We start from the raw sequence: 24,506 nt of genomic DNA, 5'->3' as shown, positions 1-24,506 counted from the left end.
GGTGATAGGCACATTACGTAAGCACAAGCACATCTAACATGGCCCTGGAAGTGACAAGAGGTGGGCAGTTATTTGAGAAGGGCGCTGTTGTAGGTGGCTTCTGCGATGACTTATCCCCGGTGACACACATCTATGCCAGCCTCTCTCCTCAAGTAAGGGTTGGATTTAGAGACTGGCTTCTAGTGTATGGATAGTCTCAATGGCTGAGATGCCATCTCTATAACTGGGTTACAAGACGAGGGCCTCCATCTCACTCAAATTCTTCCTGGTTCACCTCTGCTCGCTCTGATAAAGCAAGCTACCACATGTGGCCCCTGGCAAAGTCTATGAGGCAGAGAACTGAGGATGACCTCTGCCAACTCAGATCCTGCCAACACCCCGTGGAAAGATCTTCCCGCTCATGCCAAGAGATGTCTGCAGTCCTGGCTTGCTCTCTGATTGCAGTCCTTGGAGGTTCCTTGAAACAGAGGCACCCTGCTAAGCCTTGCACAGATCCCTGAGCCACAGAAACGCCCGGACAGCACATGCTGTTTTAGGCCACCTTGGCTTCATCCTTCTACAAGTCTACCCCTAGACTACTAAGGTGGCTAAGTATGCAGCCCAAGATGGCTAACACAGGATGTTCATGGTTGCAGAGGCTCTGGGATCAGAGCTGGCATCTTGTCCTCACTGTACAACACAGCAGCTTGTGAGTGATTGCATGAGTTACAGAACCTCTGCAAGTTACACTCTCACCTGTAAAGTAGATAATAGTAACTCATACAGTTGTTTTAAGGCTAAATGAGATAATACAAGCCCAGTTAATGCAGTAGGTGAAGCTATACAAAACAAATCAACAGATTAATATTAATTAATTAGCAATTATTAATTAATATTTACAGTATCATGAGGTTTGCCTAGATGCCTGAATTTTCAGGAGCTGGAGGGCTGGCTCGATGATTAAGAATGTGTGCTGATCTTGCAGAGGACCCAAGTTCAGTTTCCAGCACCCTATTGTGCAGCTCACAACCCTCTGTAACTCCAGTTCCAGGATATCCAATGACCTTTTCTGGCCTCCTTGGGTACCTGCATACAGGTGTACATATGCACACAGACATACACACAAACACATCATTAAAAAAAATAAAATACTTATACTTAAAAAAATAAGTACTTAAAGACTTAAAGAAATCTTAAAGAGCTTTCACATGTCTGTTAATCCTGCTCACATGGGCCATTGTTACCTTGGCTTCCTCTTAGAGAAATCTAGAGAATTCTATGCCTCTTACAGAAATCATCTAGAAAAGACCATAAAATACCAAGCAATCTCCATGAGGTAAATAGCTACTGAACTACACAACAGTGAGCTATTTTCATTTTAGATATTATAGTAAAGCACAGTTTTGTATCACGGAGATTCTGACTAAAAACAGAGCCAGTGCTTTTGGATTCCAAACCTCAAAATATATTTGAGTTGATGGAATTGAACTTGTTTTTGCAGTTCCCTTCCACAGAAAGGCATCAGACAACTGTCCACAGGCAATTATTTTGTGGGTTACAATGCCAGGGCACCACACAGGTGGCAATCCATCACAAAGACGGATCCTGAAGATGAAGCTCACGAGGGTAATCATCAATGCTTTAAAGGTTTCTGCCTTCTGAGGGCAAAGCCCATGATGTCAGCAGTTCCATGGGATTTGCTTATTAATTCCAAACACAGACACACAGTGACTACGTTTGTAGTCTTCCCTGGGACATTATTTTTCTCCTGCCAGGAGCTGCAAGTCTCCACAGTGGAGAGACGTTCACAAATTTCTCCACCTTACCTCATGTCTGTCTTTTCTGCCCTCCATCCCAAGGCCACTGCTCAAGCCCACATTTCTTACTTTCCAAAGCCATGATTCTATTATGAACGCCCCTCCCCCTGTGGCTCAGCCTACCTACTCCTCTCTTTGGTTCACTCTTCCAATTGAGCTTCCTCCTTCTTGGCTGCAGACCGGGGACAGCTTCCTGAGCACTCAGCTTTTGCTGTCCTAAAGCCAAGCCCAACAGAAGCCTTTCTCTGTTTGAGATGCTGGTTCTGTTTGCTGAGAAAACGATGGAGAAAGAGGAAGTAAGGAAAGCATTGGTGAGATATCTTGCCCTCCCTCCAAAAATTCCCAAGTTTGCTGAGCAGGGCCTGCTGCTCTGTGTAGCAAGGTCGTTTGGGGTCTGTTGGGGTCACCACAATTCATTTCCCCATTGCCCTCTCATGTCCGTAAGAATGCTGGAGGAAATTGTGTGTGTGTGTGTAAGTATATGTATGTATTTATGTATATGTATCTATCAATGTATATATAACAGTCATATGTAAAATGATACATTCTAAAAAACTCATCCTTAAGTGACAGCATCCTGTGTGAATATCATAAAGTACACTTTCGTAAGCTAAGACACCGACAATGTTGCTAGGCATTCTAGCTTCATTTCTGTTGCTGTGACAACATACTCTGACAGAAATCAACTTAAGGGAGAAAGGCTTGTTTGGTTTATGATTATAGGATGTCAGGGTAGGAACCTGAAGCAGAAACCATGCAAAAAGCACTGCTTGCTGGCTCACTTGCAGACTTATGTTTAGCTAGCTTTCTTATACCGAGTAAGACCACTTGCCCAGGGATTAGTGCCTCCCACAGTGGGCTGGGCTCCATCAGTTAACAATCAAGACAGTTCTTCATAGCTGTGCTCACAGGCCCACTGGCCAATCTTATCTGGGCAATCCATCAATTAAGATCCCCTTCTCTCGTGGATACTAAGCTGTGTCAAGTCAACACCAGGACAAGGGGACATCTCAAACTAGACATTTCTAACATCTTAGAGGAGGGAGTGAGGCTAAATTATGCCAAAGGCTTCTTGGTGTTTGCTGAGCTCTTTCCAAGTTGCTGCCCTTGGGCTACAAGATGCAGGTGGAAAGTAATCTCTAGGCAGCAAAATAGTCCCTGGAAAGGAACAAAGGTCTTAGACAAAGGCTGGAAGGGGTCAACAAGAATTCCCTTTTTTGCCTTGTCGGAGCGGAAAAGACAGAGCAGAGCTATTGGGGTGAAACACAAGCCAAATGAACAGAATAGCAAGGTGCTCAAGCAAGCCTTCTACAGGGGGACCAAATGAAATGGCCGACGAAATGAGCAGAGCAGACAAAAAGAGATGGAAGACTGTGAGGAAAAGCAACCCGGGAGCCTCACAAGACTTCACCGCTTCCAGCTATAGGGGAAATTACCAAGAACACGAAGTCAGTGAGACAAAACCAAAAGCAAAACACTTCCGTGATGAATCTGATGAACCAAAAGGTGAATTAAAATGCCAGGCCAAGAACTAATGCTGTGTTACTCTTCTTTCTAATTTTTATTAACATGTTAGTTGTCCATATTAATGAGGCTCAGTATGTTTCAGCACGTGCATGCAAGTGTGCACTGAACAAACCAACATTTAAAGCAAACTTAGCACCTAGGAACTCTTTAGAAACAAAATAAAAATCTTAAAATTATGTATTAGGGCCAGGTGGTGGTGCACGCCTTTAATCCCAGCACTCAGGAGGCAGAGGCAGGTGAATCTGTGTGAGTTCGAGGCCAGCCTGGTCTACAGAGCGAGTTCCAGGACAGTCAGGCATACACAGAGAAACCCTGTCTTGAAAAACTGAAAAAAAAAGCATTAGTGGGAAAGCCACAGTAAAAGTATTCCAAATGCATCAGCATGTATAATGACAGCAAAGTTTGTGTTTGCCCAACTAGGGGAGAGAGAGCATCTGTTTCATTCCAGACTCTAGTAGTTGATACATAGGAGGCTGTAGGTGGGAGAGGGATGTGCATTTGGATCCATCTCAGTTTTTGTATTTGTGTGTATGTCTGGGAGCAAACAGGATCTTGCAAGTGCTGTACCTCTGAGCTACACTCCTGGCTTTTGAATTTTTAAGAGAAGATCTTAGTATTGTGCTTAGGCTGGCCTTCAGTTAATTCTCTATGTGGCCCACACTGGCCTCAAACTTGTAATGTTCCTGTCTCAGCTTCTTTAGTGCTAGGGTTACAGGCATATACCACCACGTGCAGCATCAGTTCAGTTTAAGATGCTGGTGAAGCAGCTGCTATGATTGGGTGGTTTGTTACCACCCAAACTTATATTGAGCCTTGATTCCTCCATGGAAATAGAGAAACATGGCCTTGAATTAATAATTTTTCTACTGCTGTGATAAAGCACCATGACCAAAGCAGCTTAGAGAAGGAACAGCTTATTCTGGGCTTACACTTCCAGACAGAGAAGAGCCCAGCATCATCATGGCAGGGAAGCATCATGAAGCATGTGGCAGAAGCCAAAGCTGAGGGATCTCATCGTGAACTACAATAGAAAGCTAAATGAACTGGAGATGGCAGCAGGTTTGAAGCCTCAAAGCACACTCTCAGTGATGTACTTCCTCCGTCAAGGCCACATACATCCTAAGCCTCCCCAGACATCATCACCAACTGTGGACCAAGTCTCCAAGTGCCAGAGAATATGGGGGACAACTCATTCAAGCTACCGCATACCTGGTGGAACACACCTGGGCCATGGGTGTGGAGTCTCATGGATGGATCTGTGCCTTTCTCACATGAATGATTCTTATTGTTGTGGACTTGCATGAATTACTGCAGGGTTGTGATAAGGAAAATTCATCCCTTGTATTCTCTTACATGCCCCCGCTTGCCCTTCTGCTTTCCACCATGAGTTGAGGCAGTATGAGACCCTCACCAAAAGCCAAATAGGTGCCATTGCCATGCTCTTAGACTATAGTTCCAACTGTTTTGTTATAGCAACACAAAACAGAACAAGAAGCATCCTAATGAAGATACTGAGTAGGAAGTTGGACACTAGAAGAGACTAGAGGCTGAAAGGCAGATCTAAAGACACACATTCGAGGTCACTGATGTGTAGATGGTATTTAAGACTTGAGAACAGATGAGGTCTCTCAGGAAGTGAGTACAGAGAAGAGGCCTATGCTGGCTGGCTAGTTTTATATTAACCTGACACAAGCTTGAGTCATTTTGTAAGAGGGACTCTTATTGATAGATGAATTATGTAGGAGGCACCAGCTTACCATAGGTGGTACTATCCCTGGTGGTCCTGAGTGCCCTAAAAAAGCTGAGCAAGCAATGGGGAGCAAGCCAGTGAGCAACACTCGTTTATGATCATGGTCTCTGTGTTGGTTTCTGCCTCCAGATTCCTGTCCTGACTTCTTTCAGTGATGGATGGTGATAAACTGAAATAAACCCTTTCCTACCCAAGTTGATTTTGGTCATACTGTTTTATCACAGTAATAGAAGTCCTAACTAAGACAAGGGCCAAGAAATGTGTACTGGTTCGCTCTAATATCAAGAAATCAGAGACAGGAATATGGTAAATGCCTATATTCCCAACACTCAGGAGGCTCAGGTAGAAGAACCATGAGTTTGAAGCAAGACAGGGCCACATAGCAAGATTTAGGTTTCTGGGCTGCATAGGAAAAAGTACAGGGAGGTAAGGACACTGGACTAGAGAGTTAGTCAGAAGGAGGAGAGCCAGGGAGCTAGTGTTTGGGACTCTAAGGCACTGTTATCTATGACAAGCGAGAGATCAACTGTATCAAATACAGCTGAAGAATCAAAGCAAGCTGAGTCTCAAGGCTTGTCCGCTGTCCTTACCTGTGCTGACACCAGGCTGCCAGTAGACAGTGGAGTCCTGGAGCTGACTGGAAGGACCTTCAGAGAAACATGTCTGGCAATCCTTGTTCTGGAAGAAAGGTAACCTTGAGAAAAGTCTCGACTTCTAAGCCTGTTCTCTTGTCTGCGAGACAAGGACATTGTTCGTTAAATCGTTCCTTCATTTAACAGTTATTGATTGCTCACTGTGTGCCCAAAGCCAGAAGTGCAAAGATCAATATCTGCCTGTCCTTTCAAGGCTCACCGTCTAACAGCAGTCGAATTGATGGGAAACAAATAATTGGAATAGTTAGAGATCAATGTCAGGTGCCTGCTGGAGGGAGAGGGAGGAGTCACATCTCCTGACTGGATGTGGTTGGGAATGTCTCCTTAGCACATGGACTCACCGTGGTTGAGAGTAAAATCTTGGAAAGCACAAGATAAGAGGGAGAGGTGAAGAGAGACAGAACAGGAGCACAGAGAGGGGTAGAAAGAGAATCAGAAATCATCTGGGACTATGCAAGACACCTAGCACACCACTCCATCACTCTGCCTTTGACACAATTCCATAGCCAACCTCTGCCACTTGCCAGGTCCAGATTTGACTTCACACGCTAGTCCCCAAATTTTCATAGGCACCCACCACCCATCCAAGTTAGACTTGGCCTCTGAGATGAAAACAATTGCTTGTCTACTGCCAGCATATATACCAGCAATTTGCTAACTACAAAACACTTTCTCCAAATGCAATGTGGTTTTAGTGTGGCTGATTAATGACGTGAAATACAAACCCAGTTCAATACAGATAGTTCAGAATTGGAAGTATATTTTGGTAAATATACACAAATATATAATCCATTTTCAAAATTTTATTTATTTATATAAATAAATATATATATTTAAAGACAGGGTTTCTCTCTGTAGCCCTGACTGATCTGGAACACACTCTGTAGATCAGGCTGGCTTCAAGCTCAGAGATTGGCCTGCCTATGCTTCCTGAGTACTGGGATTAAAGGCATGTGCCACCATACCTGGTTACAAAATCCATTTTAATAGACATAAAATCTCTTTTCAAATTGAATCTGAGATGGCTGCACATTCCTGAAAATCATTTGTGTGTATGATTTAGCTCAACAAAAAAGCCATTTCTACAATGGATTGGAGTTTGGATGAATTTAGGAATGGGGGAGATAGTCTTCCTAGTGACATTTTAAAGTTTTAGGAAGTATTTCATGGACAGAGTAAAGAGAAAAATATAACAGTGGTGTACCCACTACCCAGATTTTTTTTTTTTTTTTTTGGTTTTTCGAGACAGGGTTTCTCTGTGTAGCTTTGCGCCTTTCCTGGGACTCACTTGGTAGTCCAGGCTGGCCTCGAACTCACAGAGATCCGCCTGGCTCTGCCTCCCGAGTGCTGGGATTAAAGGCATTCGCCACCACCGCCCGGCCACTACCCAGATTTTTAAGGTACTAACATTTGCCATTGCTTCGGGGTTTAATAAAGAGAATGAAACATTACAGACCCAACTGACGTCCCTTTTACCCCTTTCATGTGCCTGATTCCTTCAACTTTCCCAAAGGACCCTCTTCCCTCAATCTCCCTCACCCATATTTGGATAATAGCCCTTTTCTGTTTGTACCAAAATGCACTAAACGGAATTACTTCCTGCGTTTTTAAACATTACATAAATGATAGATAATACAAAGTAAAAACTGTTTTGCGACCAGCCTTCATCATATCTCAATTTGTGAATGCATCCACGGTGATATATGTGGCATTTTACAGCCTGTCTAGCTTCTCTTGAAATCAGTCCAGATTGCTGCAGGCAGCCAGCAGATAGAGCAGACAGAGTCTCGGTGGCAGCTATGAAATCATTTGGCCTCAAACATCTAACCCTCCTCCATCTCCATTCCTTCTCTTCCTTCTCTGCTCCCCCACCTTTCTTCCCTTCCTGCTCTGTTGATGGTCTTGAGTATCTAAAGGAACAGAGGCAGAGAGGAAACCCCTGAGAGGGAGGTCTATGTTCAGCACTCCAGCTCAAAAAAAAAAAAACCCACCTCGGCATTTTGGCATCTTTCTAGGCATAGCAAGCACATACCAAGTTGGCACTTGATGTTTGTTTGGTCATCTTAACACCGCCTCTTGGCTCTTCCTTGCCCAAGGTTACAAAGCTAGGCTGTGGAGAGCCTAGGCACTCAGCTTTGAGAGCCCATGTGTTTCACTACTCATCAGAGGAGCCACACTGATCCCAGTGAGCCACAGTGTTAAGTGAGCTCTTAATACTACAACTCCCCGGGGCTGGCACTTTAACAAGTTGGATATTGATTCCAGGTAAAAATAAAGTGCTATGATGATGCCTAATAATGAATAGTAATGACGCAGGGTGGGGAGTTAGTTCAGCTTTCTCACTTGATATTTAACAACCCTTTCATTTACAGCTTCCTCTGGGAAATTTGTTTGACTGTCTCACAATGGGCCCTAATTCTTTAAGAACAAAAACGGCTACTTCTTTCTCTCTTGAGGATTTCCTGTTGAGGCAGAGCAGGGGTGGAAATCTAGTTTCCATGGTCCTCTGTATCCTGGCTCCTCATTATTTTCCCTGGACTGAATTTCTCCCACTGCCAAATCCATATGCTGAAGACCTAACACCCCCCCCCCCCCCCCCCCCCGTGTGATGATATTTGGGGTTGAAGCTTTTGGAAGGTGTGTCTGTTATTTGTTGCTATAACAAAACACCCAAAAAACACAACTCAAGGCAGAAAGGGTTTCCTTTGACTCTGTTTTGGGGCATACATTCCACCGTGGTGAGGAACTTACGATGGCAGGAGTGTGAGCCAGCTGGTTCTAGCTTGGTTTCTGGTATTGTATTAACACAATGGCCTCAGCAATGTTGGGAGGAAAGGGTTTATTTAGGTGACAGGGTATAGTCCGCCGTGGAGGAATGGTCCATCATGGAGGGTAGCCGAAGCAAGAGCTCAAGGTGGAAACACGGAGACAGGAACTGAAGCGGAGAACATGAAGGAACACTGTTTACTGGCTTGCTTCCTGGTTCTGCTCAGCTGGCTTCCTTATACAGCCCAGAACCGCTTGCCCAGGGGTGGCAACACTCACCCTGGGCTAGGCCCTCCTCCTGAGGACCTGTGAGTAACTGAGAAAATATCTCACAGACATTCCTGTAGGAAAATGATGGTGGCACCTCCTCTCATTCTGGGTGTGTCAAGTTGACAACCAAGAAGAGCCCTCACATCACACACACCTGGACTCACTGCGGCCACACTCGAAAAGTGTAGTGATGAACACTGATGCTCAGCTTACTTCTGCTTTTTTCTTCAGGTTGTATCCCCAGCCCATAGAATGGTGCCACCCAGTTAATGTAGGTCTTTCCACTTCAACTAACCTAATGGAGAAAATCCTTCACAGAAACACCAAGAGGTTTACTTCTGTGGTACTTCTAAGCTGCATCAAGTGGACAAGATGAACTTCACCGAAGGTAAGTGGACTTGGGTGTGGTCAGACTAAAGGAGGCCTCAGAGGAAGGTTGGTTCCTTAGAAGAGACCAGAGAGCTCATTTCTTTTCTCTGTCACGCAAAGACAGAGCAAGGTGAGCATCTTAAAAGCCAGGAAGAGAGCCAGGAATTTGGACTTCCTAGCCACTGGACTGTGAGAAAGTTGACTTCTACGGTTTAGTGCACTATTTTGCCATAGAATCCCAAGATAAGACATTACCTGTGCAACAGTTTGACCTTACTTTCCATCCCTCCATGCAATCCATATCACCCTTCCTCAGGTCTGTTCTTTCACTCATATAATTTTTCCTAAGATTGACTGGTAAACCCTTCTCAGTTAACAGCAATCTTTAAGGTGAAAAATCAGGGCTGTCAGTGGTGGCACACACCTTTAATCCCAGCACTCTGGAGGCAGAGGCAGGTGCATCTCTGTGAGTTCAAAGCCAGGGCTATGTAGAGAGACTCTGCATCCAAAAAGAGAAAAAAACAAAAGCAAAAACTAAACAAACAAAAGCCAAAAAAAATCAAGATCATTTTTGTCTTAGTCTTTTCCCATATTTTTTCCTACTGGTTTTATCTTCCTTGAACTCCTACAACATAATTTATTTTAAACACCTTAAGTATGGTGTGGTGATATTGTGTTCCCCAAAATATTGTGCACCCTAATAAACTTATCTGGGGTCAGAGAACAGAACGGCCACAATATTAAACATAGAGGTTAGGCAGTGGTAGCATACGCCTTTAATCCTAGCATTCCAGAGGCAGAGATCCTCCTATATCTCTGTGCATTTAAAGCCACACTGGAAATAGCCAGGCATGGTGACTCACGCCTTTAGTCTCAGGAAGTGATGGCAGGAAGCAGAAAGGTATATAAGGCATGAAGACCAGGAACTAGAGCCTGATTAAGCTTTTAGGCTTTTGAGCAACAGTTCAGCTGAGATTCATTCTGGATGAGGACTCAGAGGCTTCCAGTCTGAGGAAAGAGGATCAGCTGAGGAACTGACAAGGTGAGGAAGCTGTGGATTATTCTGCTTCTCTGATCTTCTAGCATTCACCCCAATATCTGGCTCTGGATTTGTTTTTATTAATAAGACTTGTTAAGATTCCTGCTACAGTATGGCAAGATTAAATTTCAGGGTGGACTGTGTTTTATCCACAAGATGGATGAACCTTCCCACTTTTTTAGCTTTTTTAGCTCCTGAGCTCATCTCATACCAATATCATTGTCTCTTAAACACTTGCAATTTTTAAGTCATGTTGGTGCTTTCTACATGGAAGACGATGAAGAAGCATATATTGTTCTGTCCATGTGGCCATGACAAAGTACTAAGGTTGGGTAGCTTAAAAGAGACTTTTATTTTCTCAGAGTTCTGGTTGCTAAGAAGTCCAAGATGGAAGTGCTGCCTGGCTTAGTTCCTGGTGAGGCCTTTGTTCCTGGCTTGCAGACAGCTGCCTCCTCACTGTCCCCTCATTAAGAGGGAAATCAGGGTCCCTTTTGGGTTTCTTAGTTTTGTTATGAAAGAATTAAGAAAGGATTCAAAACGAAGTCCCAGGACCATTTTATTAGAGCTGAAAAGAAAAACCCCAGGGTGGGCAAGCTGTAAATCTTGAGCTACCAGGGAAAGAACTGGAGAAGAGGGAGAAAAGAGCCATGCTGTTGAGTTAAGCCTGCCGGGAGGTCGGACACATTGCAGACAGGCAGCCGAGTGGCAGGGAGGCGGGCTTTAGGAAAAGAACGTAACACACTTAGAAAAGAGATAAAAAGGAGGAAAAGGCGTACTTCTGAGTGGTTCAGAAAGGCAGGCAGACTTAATGAAGCTAGTTAGCTACAACTCAGTGAACAACTGCACAGAGAGCAAGAGTTCTGAGAAGGAAAAGTACAGCCTCTCACTAGAGCAGTGGTTCTCAACCTCTGGGTCACGACTCCTTAGGGTCACATATCAGGTATTTACATTACAATTCATAACAGTAGCAAAATTACAGTTATGAAGTAGCAACAAAATAATTTCATGGTTGAGGGGGTCACCACCACATGAGGAACTGTATTAAAGGGTCATGGCATTAGGAAGGTTGACAACCACTGCGCTGGAGGGATAAATATTCCTCCCATCTATTCTGCATGGCCTAGGTGATCCGCCTTACACACACACACACACACACACACACACACACACACACACACACACACAAAAAAAAAAAATAAATAAATAACACCAGCTCTATTAGATTATTGCCCGTCTTATTCGACCTTAATCCCTGTCTCCAAAGGCAGTCACACCAAGGGTTAAGACTTTAACATACAAATCTGTTGAAAGGGGACACAACCCAATCTATAATAATGTAATTGTACTTTTTGGTTTTCATTTTTTTACTTTTATCTTTTTGCTGTGCTGGAGATTGAACTACAAAGTTATTTTAGTTAAAAACATATTTTAGGTTAGCACATTATTGATGACATTAAGCTCTTAAGGTTAATTTAAAAATATTTTAATGATATTAATAACCTATAAAATACATCTCAACTTTTCTTCACTTGGTAAATGATTCAGCACCATTTAGTCAGAAAAAGCATGAATTACTGTGAAATATTTTTTAATGACAGTTCATATTGAGTGTTAGTCCTGAATATACATTAAAATGTAAGGTAAAGTTTAATTATATATTATAGTAATAAGATGGACAAAAACACCTTTAATTACCCAATATGTGGAATTCTTAAATTTAGACTTAAAATTAATTTTCATAATATTTGTTTCTAAACAGTACGCAAAAAACTTCAAGATCCTAGCTGGGCGGTGGTGGTGCACACCTTTAATCCCAGCACTCGGGAGGCAGAGGCAGGCGGATCTCTGTGAGTTCGAGGCCAGCCTGGTCTACAGAGCGAGATCCAGGAAAGGCGCAAAGCTACACAGAGAAACCCTGTCTCAAAAAAAAAAACAAAACAAAACAAACAAACAAAAAAAACCTTAAAGATCCTATTACAACTGCACTAAATATTACAATGTAAGTATTCTGCCCAATGTTAAAGACGCCAAGTTGGTTATTATTTTTACTCTAGTTTTCTTTCTTTCTTTGTGTTTGTATATATGTATTCAGACCCACATGTATACATGTGTGTGGAAGTCAGAGATCAATGTCAGGAATTTTCCCACCTTAGTTTTGAGACAGGGTCTCTCACTGAACCTGAAACTTGGCAATTCTGCTAGACTGGCCATCGAGCCCCAGGGAGCCTCCTGTCTCTGCCTCCCTAGTGCTGGGAGGTACTGGTACATGCCACCATGCCTGCCTTTTTATGTGGTTACAGGGGAAATTGAACTTAGGTCTTCATGCTTTTTTTGCTAAGGACTTTACTGACCCTACATTGTGTTTTGACATCAGAAGGCACTAGGTGAGAATTTAGATCTGAATTCTGCTTGAAGATCTAGTGAAGCCCTTGGGGAAACTGGAAAGTTTAGTTCAGGTTTAAATTCCTTATCAACTCTGTAACTTGTCTTTTGTTTGTTTCGATTATTTTACTTCTGGCGACAGAGTCTCGTGTAGTCCAGACTGACCCGGAATTCATTATGTAACCAATAATATATTAGATATACATCAAAGGTGCTCTCCTAACAGCATTTCCCCCCAAATTTGTTACTATAGATATTATAAATGTTAATTTTCTTTAAAAAAAAATGTTAGATATTAGTTTCACGCATCCAGATAGCTTTATTTTTTTCTAAAACCTTTTCAATAATTTATTGTTTTGCTTTTATGATAACATGAATGCAGTTCATCTTCTTTTAAAACTATTGGCCAACTCTGCACCTTTCTGACTATGAGTAGGAATGATAGAGTTGAGTGGACATCACTGGCAGCAGTCTGAATTCAGGCAGATCCCAGTTTAAACCCTGACCTTGCTGCTTACTAACTACACAACTTCAGCAAATTGTCTAATTATTTTCAGTCTGAATTCTGTTTACAAAATGGAAACATTAAATGTATTTATGTCATGGAATTAAGAGAATTAAACATTCTAAAGCAGAACAGTTCTTCAGCACATTTTATATTCAATATTAACATTGTGACTATTTTATTTGGGGCTTTGCTCTTTAGAATGTTCATGACATGGTTTATAAACATAGTAATTTTAACAGTTTACAAATCCTTCATATACTATTTGGTCACAAAAGAACACTATTCATGTATTGATACTTTAGTACTTATTATCAGGGATGTGGCATCTTGTAGGTCACCCATGGTCTAATGGATGATCCTATCCCTATGCACACACTGACAGCTCTATGGAATGAGTGGGCTATAAAAAAGAAAATAAAGAAGAGGATATAAAATTGGGAGGGGAGTGGAAAGAGGATGAGGATGGATATATTGTACACATGTTTGAAATTCTTAAAGAATAAATTAAATCTAAAAAGAGCCATATTTAAGAAGCAACTGATTCCCACCAACGACTAAATGAAGAGATAGTACCTAAAGTTGCATTATGGGTAGGGGTACAAAATGGTGCAACACTTCAGAAAGCTGTTTGGAGCAGTTTTAAAAAGTTACGCATTCAGCAGCTGCCATGATTCTCCCCTGTTGGTAGTGCAGCTCTTGAGAAGCTGATACTGGATGGCCCAGTTCCTCCACACCTTCACCATTTATTCAAGACTAATGAGAACTTATGCTTACAGTGACATGCTAGAATGTTTACAACAGGTTCATTTATAATATCACCAATCTGGAAACTAAACAGATACCCTTAAATGGGGAAATTGATAAAGTCAACCCACGGGATGACAAACCACTTTGCAATACAAATACCAGTGGCAAGACAACATAGATGAATATAGGAAGAAGTTGGGAACAAAAACGTCAAAGTGTAATGACTGAATTTATGTGAAATTATAGAATAGGCAGAACTAAACTATAGTGACAGAAAATACATTAATAGCTGCTTCTTCTTCTTCTTCTTCTTCTTCTTCTTTTTTTGGTTTTTCGAGACCGGACTTTTTTGCGTAGTTTTGGTGCCTGTCCTAGATCTCTCTCTGTAGAGCAGGCTGGCCTTGAACTCACAGAGATCTGTCTGGCTCTGCCTCCCGAGTGCTGGGATTAAAGGCGTGCGACACCCCTGCCCGGCTAGGACTGGGTGAAGAGATTGTAAGATCTGGAGCATGGGAGCAGAGCTGTGAAGAGTGTCATGTCCTTCAGACATGGCAGGGCTGTTACACTATGAACTCATGGCAGCTGAGGTTATCCACACAAGACCTGTACAAGATCAAGCCAGTTAAAAGTTTCCAACATGGAGCAGGGTAGGGGGGTAGGGGTGGGACTTCCCAGGCCCCATCCCTACCTGAGAAACTATTGGCAGTTGATGGCTGCTGGGGAAAGGTGAGTCACTGTTCTTTGGGTATGTAGCCACTGGCAGGTTTCATACGTGCCAGCGAATGACCCATGCCCATGCTCATATGGTCACCATTAACTGGACTTAGTGGGTTAAAAAATTGAACAATTGCAAAAAGAGGATATGAAGTTGGAAGATGTGATGGAGGATCCTGAGGAGAATTGGAGGGGGGAATAAGGGATGAGTATGATAAAGATATAATGTATACATGTATAAAATGTTTTTAAAAATCAAAATTATCAATACCATTTTTTAAAAGTTGAAGAACATTCATGACTGAAAATTTCACCATACCTCAAAAAATAGAAATACAAAGAAAAACTTGTTCCGTTTGCTATTAAAGTGCTGGAATAAGGTGGGGGGATGGTTCAATTGATAGTGTTTGCCCTGTAAGCAGGAATGTCTCCGTTCTGCCTTTATGTACACCCCTCCTGCCCCTGCTCCAGTTTAAAAAAAAAAAAAGGCCTGGTGCTGTGGTGGCCTATATATGTAATTCCAAAGCTGGGGAGGTGGAGACAGGTGGTTACCGGGGACCGGCTGGATAGTCTAGCCTGACTGGGGAGTCCCAGGCCTGTGAGATCCTCCTCTGGTAAGGTTGGGAACTCTCTATGTAGACCCCGATGGCCTCGAACTCAGAGATCTGCCTGCCTCTGGCTCAGGAGAGCTTGTTCTTTTTTTTTTTTTTTTTTTTTTAACCCACTTATCAATATGTAGACACATTATCTAAGGGTCTCGCCGTTTCGTTTATTGTGGCTTTGAACTCATCTTTTGAGCTCCAATTTTAATGCAGCCCCTACTAGGAACTAGCATGTGCCCCATAGCACAAGATGAACCTTAGCGTTCCACAGCCCAGTTCCGTTGCCATGGCAACCCGCGGAGAGGGACGTGTTTCTCAGCACCAGAGTTTAGTTGCTCTAGAGTTGTCCTCCCGAGTGACTCCGATTTGCATGACCCCACCCCTCCTGGAGAACGCCTGCGCAGTGTGGTTGCAGCAGGCGGGGGCACGGCCTGGAGGCGGCTCTGGTTCTAGCTGCGCGTGCGCGGGTGCGGACCGCGTTCCTGGCACGCCCTCTCCCTGGTCCGTGACCGGGGTTATGGCTGACGTAGAGGGGACGCCACCCCCGGAAGCGGTTTCCGGGAGCGGAAGTAGTGGATGGCTTAGGGAAGTGAGGACCGCGCGTGAAGTGCCGCCGCCGCTGCAGCCCATGCCGCTCTGGTGGGCGTGAGCTGAGGTGATGCGGACCCGGCTTCTCGGTGAGTGACAACCGGGGATGGTTCGCCGCGGACCCGGCGCGGGGCTGCTGGAGTCGGGGTCTGCGAACCCCCTTCCCCGAGGGCCAGTGATGGTGGCTGCCCCGTGCCCGAGGTGAGCACGGGACACGCCCCAGTGTTTTTACTTCCTAGCAAGAGTTGGCGGGAACCCTGAAAACAACGTCAGATGCTCATTTGGAGCTAACAGCTGTTGAGAAATGAAGGACTTTGGTGTTGGGCTCACGAGTTTTACAAGCATTTCCTTTGTGGCTTTGGACAGGAGGCTACCTGACTTCTTTACGGAACCTGCAATGTAAGTGGTACCGATCAACCTCACAGAATTACGGTGACACAGATGCCACTCCATGGAGTGCTTAGTGAAAGGCACCGAGGTTCACATACAGGGAAATCTACATGTGCACTTTGGAAACGGTATGCTTTTAATTGAAAAGTAATTTTTTTAAAAGTCGTGCATTGAAGTGCTGGAGTGAAATTGAAATGCACTATTCTGTGCAGAGCTGTGTCTTCTGGGCTAAGTGTAATATTCGTTCGTTTATCTAGTAAATACTTGTGTGACTCACTGTCCACTACCGACTGGTGGAACCTCTTTGGGGTGATGTGTAAGTAAACAAAATAAAGATTCCTGTCCACGGAGCTTATATTCTAGTTTGGGGAAGACAAATCACAAACAGAAAACATGGAATAAATTAGTGATAAATTAGAACGCCATGGAAGAAAGCAAGGTAAGGGACATTGGGAGCCCAAGAGGCAATTTTAAAAAGTATGTTAGGATAGGCTTCACAGAGTAAATTGCCTTTGAGCAAATAATAGGAGGAGCTGAGGGAAATAGCTGTATGGATACTTGGGGAAGTAAAGCCCAGCTAGAGATAGCTTCGTAGTATTAGGTCAAGTGTTTCAGGGTGGAATGTGCCTGGGTCTTCAGTGAACAGCAGTGTGGCTTGAGTGACTGGAGTGGAGTGGATAAGGGGAAGTAATGTTTAGAACTAGCTAGCTGACAATAAGGCTGGAGTACAGTCAGGAACATTGGAGTATTTGAATCCCTTTAGTTGTTTACAAGTGGAGATAATTATCTACTTAATTTCGGTAAGATTTCACAGCTTAACCACAGCCACTAATTAGGATGCGAAGTTAATGACTTGAGAGTAGACTTTTTCCAAATTAGAATATATTTGAGATCTAAATGTAGCTGTAGTTCCCAGCAAGCACATCATGAATCAAGACAGATGAGCTTATTGTAGTAAATTTTTATTTGCTCTTAGTTGTTTTTTTTTTTTTTAATTTTTATTTATTTATTTATTTTTGGTTTTTCGAGACAGGGTTTCTCTGTGTAGCTTTGCGCCTTTCCTGGAACTCACTTCGTAGCCCAGGCTGGCCTTGAACTCACCGAGATCTGCCTGGCTCTGCCTCCTGAGTGCTGGGATTAAAGGCGTGCGACACTACCGCCCGGCTTACTTAGGGTTTTTGTGCATGCAGAATTACCCTGTTTTTTGTCTTCCTTTAGATTCTAAAGGGGTTCTCAACCTGTGGGTCACGATACACATCACATACCCTTGTGGTGGTATTGTGTTCCCCAAAATATTGTGAACCCTAATAAACTTATCTGGGGTCAGAGACAGAACAGCCACTAAATATAGAGGCTAGAAAATGGTGGCACTCACACCTTTAATCCTAGAATTCCAGAGGTAGAAATCCCTCTGGATCTCAAGAAGTGAGCCTTTCACCCCAGGGAGTGATGGCAAAAACAGAAAAGTATATAAGACGTGAAGACCAGAAACTAGAAGCATTTGCATTTGGCTGGTTAAGCTTTCAGGCTTTCCAGCAGCAGTTCAGCTGAGATTCATTCTGGATGAGGACTCAGAGGCTTCCAGTCTAAGGAAACAGGACCAGCTGAGGAATTGGCAAGGTGAGGTAGCTGTGGCTTGTTCTGCTTCTCTGATCTTCCAGCATTCACCCCAATACCTGGCCAGGTTTGATTTTATTAATAAGAACTTTTAAGATTCCTGCTACATACCCTCCATATCAGATGTTTATGTTAATGACTCATAACAGCAAAATTACAGTTATGAAGTAGCAACGGGATAATTTTATGGCTGGGGGTCACCTGTATTAAGGGGTTGAAGCCTTAGGAAGGTTGGGAGCCACTGCAAGCTTTTCTAAATGCAGTTTCTAACTGTTAAATGATGTTGAATGTTTGTTGACCATTCATCTCGACGTACATGTGACTTGTAAATAGTTGTGGCAGACAAGATGGCTAAAAAGATACCTGTTGCCCTGAGGAGCTTACAGACTGGTAGATACAAGGAGTACAGGATAAAATCCGGGGTAAAGGGGGGTTGAAAGGTTTGCTAAAGGACAGGACTGAGGAAATACCAATATCATGAAGGCACATGTGTAGTCATAGCTAATCTTTATTTCTCATTTTAGACTTCTCTTAAATTCATTTCGCTTAGCACACCAAGAACTGGGCCTGACTCATAATTTTCATCCTCAAATGTTTGCTTTTTTGCAGGATGGTGATTTAGTTGTCAATTTTTTTTGTTTGTTTGTTTTGTTTTTGTTTTTTGAGACAGGGTTTCTCTGTGTAGCTTTGCGCCTTTCCTGGAACTCACTTGGTAGCCCAAGCTGGCCTTGAACTCACAGAGATCCACCTGGCTCTGCCTCCCAAGTGCTGGGATTAAAGGCGTGCGCCACCACCGCCCGGCAGTTGTCAAATTTTTATGTCTAACAAATTAAAAAAAAATCGAGTGCAAGTATAATGGATGAACGGAAGCACCTGCTCAGTTCACTGACCAGTGTCACGGGTAACATGCAGTGCTCTATTTGCTGGAATTTAAGAGTGTTCCCAACAATGTCATTAAGGCATGCATTTTCTTTCTCTTAGCCTTTTCCTCCCAACAAGATAGATGTTTCTGGGTTCCTGGGCAGTAGGATTTTTGATTAGATTAAAAAAACAAAACACACATTTACTTATTATGTGTGTGCATGTGAAAACAGTCCACGTGAGTTTGCGGGATTGCACTGGGAGTCAGAGGCCTGGTGGCACGCTTCTGTACCTGCTGAGCCAGCTCCTCACCCAGCCTGGCAGCACTGTGATCCTCAATTCAGAGTGGCTGCAGCTAAATTTAGTACATGTTTTTCTTTCAGTTTAAAATTCCATTTTTGACGTCTGTTAAGTTTTAGTGAGAGGAGAAATCATCAGATTTTACAGTGCAGGCCAGGGGCTGTCTGGCAAAGCATATGGGAGGCAGGAATCTGAGAGCTCTACCAGGAAACTATTGAACAGTTTTAGCATCGTCAAGAAGGCCAGCCAGTACAATTTAGTTTGCAAACAGTATAATGAATGCATTGGTTAGCTTTACATTGCTGTGAGGAAACACCTGGGACAAACACTTTACTAGGGAAAAAGGTTTATTTGGCTTACAGGTCCAGAAGTTTCAGTTGGTGGTCAGTTGGCTCATTGCCTTTGGCCCTGTGATGAGGTATGACATGGTGGAGAGTGCATAGAGGCAAAGGGCTGTTCACCTCCTGGCAGTCAGGAAGCAAAGAGGAAGGGGCCAGGGTCCCAATAGCTGCTCATTAGCCTAGCTTCCTTCCATTAGTTCTGCCTCTTAAAGTTTCTCCCATTGCCAAGTAGCAACACAAACTGGGAACCAAATCTTTCTCAGTAGGGTCTGTGGGCAACGTTTCAGATCCAGACTGTAACTAGGAATTGTGGTTGATGGCTTACGTTGATGACTGGTACCACCAAGGTACCAGTCTCAGTGACCTGTGGACAGAAGTGTGTATAGCAACCCTCGGAGGTGAGTAAGTTGCTGACAGCAGAGAGACTTGACCAGGCCGGGCTCAGGTGTAGGAGACCCTCCTGGAAGGAAGGTGGGTTATGAAGGGAATTAAAAGTGCTAAAAGGCTGCAGTGTGTTAGAGCTTGATTTGAGGTCATGTTTGAGGACGAAGCTGAAATGTGTATACTGTTTAGAGCCGTGTGGTGTCTAATCCGAGGACAGAGAGTTTTGAAGAGGAGCTGGGTGAGTTGCTGTGGCAAGAGCTGCCACTCACTGCTAAATATTCTCTGTTATGTGCCTGCCGCCTCTTTAAAAAAAAAAAAATTGAATCCCAGAATAAAAGTCAATTTCCAGGACATTGTTTAAACTGGAAAGAGAAGAGCTGGAATTTGAGCCAGAATGTTGTTGTCTAGGCCTTTCCCCTTTATTTTACATTGCTTTGCTTTGTAACTGCTGATGTTGGCCTTCACATTGTCCTGGGTTTGTTGAAGCGTGGTTGGATTTACTCTCTGATGCTGTTTCATTCACTGTAAAGTTGAGTTATGTAACTTTGTTTTCTCTTCCCAGATTTTAACTTGGTTTGAAAATGAGTAAGCGCAGAAAGCTACCAGTTCAGCAATCCCCAAGTTCTGAGACCTTCGGCCCAGATGTGCTTGCTGATGTTTTTGAGCTCTTTGCCAAGAACTTTTCATACTGTAAGCCCCTTAATAATGAGTGGCAGTTACCAGCTCCCACTGAGGCGTTCACCTGTGACCACACAGAGTTCAGTGCTTTTCTTGACTTGAAGAACTCCCTAAACGAAGTGAAAAACCTCCTGAGTGACAAGAAACTGGATGAGTGGCACCAGCACACTTCTTTCACCAACAAGGCAGGGAAAATCATTTCTCATGTGAAAAAGGCTGTGAATGCAGAACTTTGCACTCAAGCCTGGTGCAAATTCCAGGAGATTTTGTGCAGTTTTCCACTTATTCCTCAGGAAGCTTTTCAGAACGGAAAACTTAATTCTCTGCACCTCTGTGAAGCTCCAGGAGCTTTCATAGCTAGTCTCAATCATTACTTAAAATCCCACCGGTTCCCCTGTGAATGGAGTTGGGTAGCTAATACCCTGAATCCATACCATGAGGCAAACGACAATCTTAGGATGATCATGGACGACCGGCTAATTGCAAATACCCTGCACTGTTGGTACTTTGGCCCAGATAACACTGGTGATATCATGAGCCTGAAATACCTGACTGGACTTGAGGATGTCCTCAGCGGCATGTCTACTGTGCACTTGGTCACTGCGGATGGGAGTTTTGATTGCCAGGGAAACCCAGGTGAACAGGAAGCTTTGGTCTCTCCTTTGCATTATTGTGAGGTTGTCACTGCTCTGACCACTCTTGGAAATGGCGGCTCTTTTGTTCTAAAGATGTTTACGTTGTTTGAACATTGTTCTGTAAACCTCATGTACCTGCTGAATTGTTCCTTTGAGCAAGTCCATGTCTTCAAACCTGCTACTAGCAAGGCGGGAAACTCAGAGGTCTATGTGGTGTGTCTCTGCTATAAGGGAAGAGAAGCTGTCCGTCCTATGTTGTCTAGGATGGTGTTGAATTTTGGGACTGAGATGACCAGGAAAGCGCTCTTCCCCCATCATGTGATCCCCAAATCTTTTCTGGAGCGACATGAAGAGTGCTGTACATTCTTTCATAGGTACCAGTTAGAGACTATTTCTGAAAACATTCGTCTGTTTGAGTGCATGGGGAAGGGGGAACAAGAGAAACTGAATAATTTAAGGGATTGTGCTGTACAATATTTTATGCAAAAATTTCAACTGAAGCCTCTTTCTAGAAGTCACTGGCTTGTTAAAAAATCCAATATTGGTTGTAGTACAAACACAAAATGGTTTGGACAGAGGAGCAAGTATTTTAAAACCTATAATGAACGGAAGATGCTGGAAACCCTTTCATGGAAAGATAAAGTAGCCAAAGGATACTTCAATAGTTGGGCGGAGGAACATGCCGTGTATCATCCTGGGCAAAATTCCCTCTTAGAAGGGGCTACTTCTAATCTTGAATGCCACTCATGGCATATTTTAGAAGGAAAGAAACTGCCGAAGGTGAAGTGTTCTCCTTTCTGTGATGGTGAAATTTTAAAGACTCTTAATGAAGCCGTTGAGAAGTCCTCAGGGGAAGCTTTGAGCCTGGATTCCAAGTGCAGGTCCCCACAGCAGTGCCTCTGCTGCCACGTTTTTTCAGAAGAATTGATATTATCCGAGCTGTTTAGCCTTACCAAGTGCCTTCAGGCTGAGCAGGTTGTGGAACCCAGCAACCCAGTAAAGTGCCTGCTTGTGGGTTCCCCGGCTGTCTGTGATTTCACAATGCACACGCCGCTGGAAGTCCACCTGTTGGAATCCATCGACCTCATGACCTTCAGCTGTTCGTTGCTTCACGATGGTGACCCGACATACCAGCATCTGTTTTTGGATTGCCTTCTACACTCGCTGAAGCAGCTTCATACAGGAGATGTAATGGTTTTGCCTGTACTCTCTTGCTTAACAAGATTTATGGCTGGCTTGATCTTTGTTCTCCATAGCTGTTTTAGATTTGTCACGTTTTCTTGTCCCACGTCCTCTGAGCCCCTCAGGACCTGTGCAGTCCTGCTCTGCATTGGTTACCAGAACCTTCCAAATCCAGTGTTTGAGTATCTGCAGAATGTTAACGAGTTGTTGAGCACCTTGCTCCATTCTAACGCACCCCAGCAGGTTTTGCAGTTTGTGCCAATGGAGGTGCTCCTTCAGGGGACACTGCTTAACTTTTTGTGGGATTTGAATGCTGCCATTGCTAAACGGCATTTGCATTTGATTATTCAAGGAGAGAGAGACAAAGTCATCAGCAGCCTTGAGTTATAAGATTGAACATGTCATTGTTGAGATTTGGTTGTGTGACTTACAGTTTCTGCTTTCATTTCACCTACCCTCCCTATTTATTTAATGCCTGTCATTTTGGAGAAATGCCAATTTTTGTATCAAAGACATTCTGGAAAGTCATAGCTTGTTCTGATTTGAAGGATATATGTACTCATAGGCACAGAATTCTTTGGTAGGAACCATGCACTGATGGTATTCAGCCTCTAATCATGTGACATCAGTATGTGCTTGGGGTAACAACATACCTGCTTTCATGTGCAGCTGAGTTGGTCTCATTTATCTGCTGAAGATTTGCACTTCTGTGCCTTCATTCAGACTTCCCCCAACCAGTTCCGCTCATTGACTAATGCTGTTAATGATTGTCAGAAGTCATTCATAAGAGGAGGTGAGTGACATCACCTCCTTGGCACCACTATTTACTTGGGAGCACTTGACTGATGTGCCATTATTGATTTCAGGGATCTTTATACCAGATTTCTTGGTATGTGCCATCCATTGCCTTTAGATCAGTGGCTTGATTTTCTTTTGATTGGAGTGAAACTAGTGTGCTCTTGAGTGACTGTTTCACTAGCTGTAACTATTCAACCAGTGAGAGGACAGCTTTAAGCCAAAGCCCGAAGGTCATTGTATAGTGGAAAATTATGTCTGGTATTTTGTCATGAAAAGCTTTCAGCAATCTTGGCATTTTTAATGTCCAATAAATAATGAATGGATAGATGATTGAGTTTTAAGACTTTGTGTATAGTTGTCTCTTGTGAGTTACATAGGAGTGTGGTGATCATAGTGAACACTGAGGGAAAGTGTAACACTTTCAGAATGATGGCTCAACAAATTTTTAATTTTTACTAATTTTCTTTAGTATGAAAATAGCACTTTACTAATATCCATGAAATGGTTATTTTGTCAATTACAATTGATTTCTTTGAGTTATATATATTTAATAATATAGTGAACTTTTCTAGCAACCTGTTAGTTAATTCTTCATTAGTTTGAATTCTATGAGGTAAATAATTACATCTTGTGTGAATTTTTAGGTTTTTTTTATTACTTAAAAATAGAAGTATTCTGTGATTTATTTGGTTAATAAATTTTTTTCATGCGCTTTGCTATTTTTGAGTTCCATTATAATTCACAAATAAAGTCTTAAGCAGACATATTTTGTGTTCATTTTATTAAAAGATAATAAGGAAAGTTAAAAATAAAAGTTGGAAGCTTTTAAAGGAAGGTTTGACTGGAAGTTAATGTTTCATTTCCTTTCATTTGCATTCATGAAGACTTATTCCTTCAGTATTTATGGGAGATCTTCAGGAGAGACTGTGTTCACTGTAGGTGCTGGGGAAGAGGGGAGCACGGCCTGGCAGTGAGAGTGTGAGGTTGTTTCTCCAGGAACCTCACTTCCTATTCGTGACTTGATGAGAGTGGTTCTGGTTAGTTGCAGTCTAATAGCAAATTGGTTACCAGGAGAGAAACTACTCTTGGGAACTGTTTTGCTGCCTTGTTAGTAAAAATGGGGTTTATTTTACTTTTTAAACCATTTAATTAGGATATAGTCAGAAGTTTGAGTTTAGATACTAATAGTAAAACTTGCTTTTTTATTATTTTAAGTGTGTGTGTGTGTGTATGTGCGCATGCACGTATGTATGTGTGTGCTTGTGTGTTAGTGTTAGTATGTTCATGTTTGTACAGGTGCCTGTGAGTGCCAGGAGGCCAGAAGAGTGTGTCGATCCCCTGGAGCCAGAGTTGCAGGCGGTAGTTAGCCCCCTGATGTAGGTGATGGGAAAAAAAAAACTCCAGTCTTCTGCAAGAACAGCAAGTGTTCTTAACTTCTGAGTCCCTAAAACTTGCTTTTTAAGGCCCTCAAAGAGTGAATATTTTAAAATACTAATCTGTGTTGGAATACAGAACATTTGAATGTGTTAACATAGTCTATATAATTTTTAGCATGGTGTTGGGGGGTTGAAGGAGAATGTCTCCCATAGGCTCTGGCAATACTTAATTC

The 24,506-nt window shown here is 43.0% G+C and overlaps 1 protein-coding gene across 2 annotated transcripts; it reads left to right on the top strand.

Moving 5' to 3' along the window:
• The first annotated feature begins 15,693 nt into the window (after positions 1-15,693).
• Positions 15,694-23,504, top strand: Cmtr2 (cap methyltransferase 2). 2 transcript variants are annotated; one of them, XM_059262563.1, is made up of 2 exons: positions 15,694-15,800; positions 20,167-23,504. In XM_059262563.1, the coding sequence occupies exon 2, from the start codon at positions 20,186-20,188 to the stop codon at positions 22,487-22,489; it is 2,304 nt and encodes a 767-aa protein (XP_059118546.1). In that variant the 5' UTR covers positions 15,694-15,800; positions 20,167-20,185; the 3' UTR covers positions 22,490-23,504. The 2 variants fall into 2 exon arrangements, with proteins under 2 accessions (XP_059118546.1, XP_059118547.1); XM_059262564.1 differs by lacking the exon at positions 15,694-15,800 and adding an exon at positions 15,883-16,110.
• Positions 23,505-24,506: the final 1,002 nt, after the last annotated feature.

This window comes from Peromyscus eremicus, chromosome 5 (genome assembly GCF_949786415.1).
Source record: "Peromyscus eremicus chromosome 5, PerEre_H2_v1, whole genome shotgun sequence".
Classification (NCBI taxonomy): domain Eukaryota; kingdom Metazoa; phylum Chordata; class Mammalia; order Rodentia; family Cricetidae; genus Peromyscus; species Peromyscus eremicus.
This window is presented reverse-complemented; position numbering and strand designations above follow the sequence as displayed.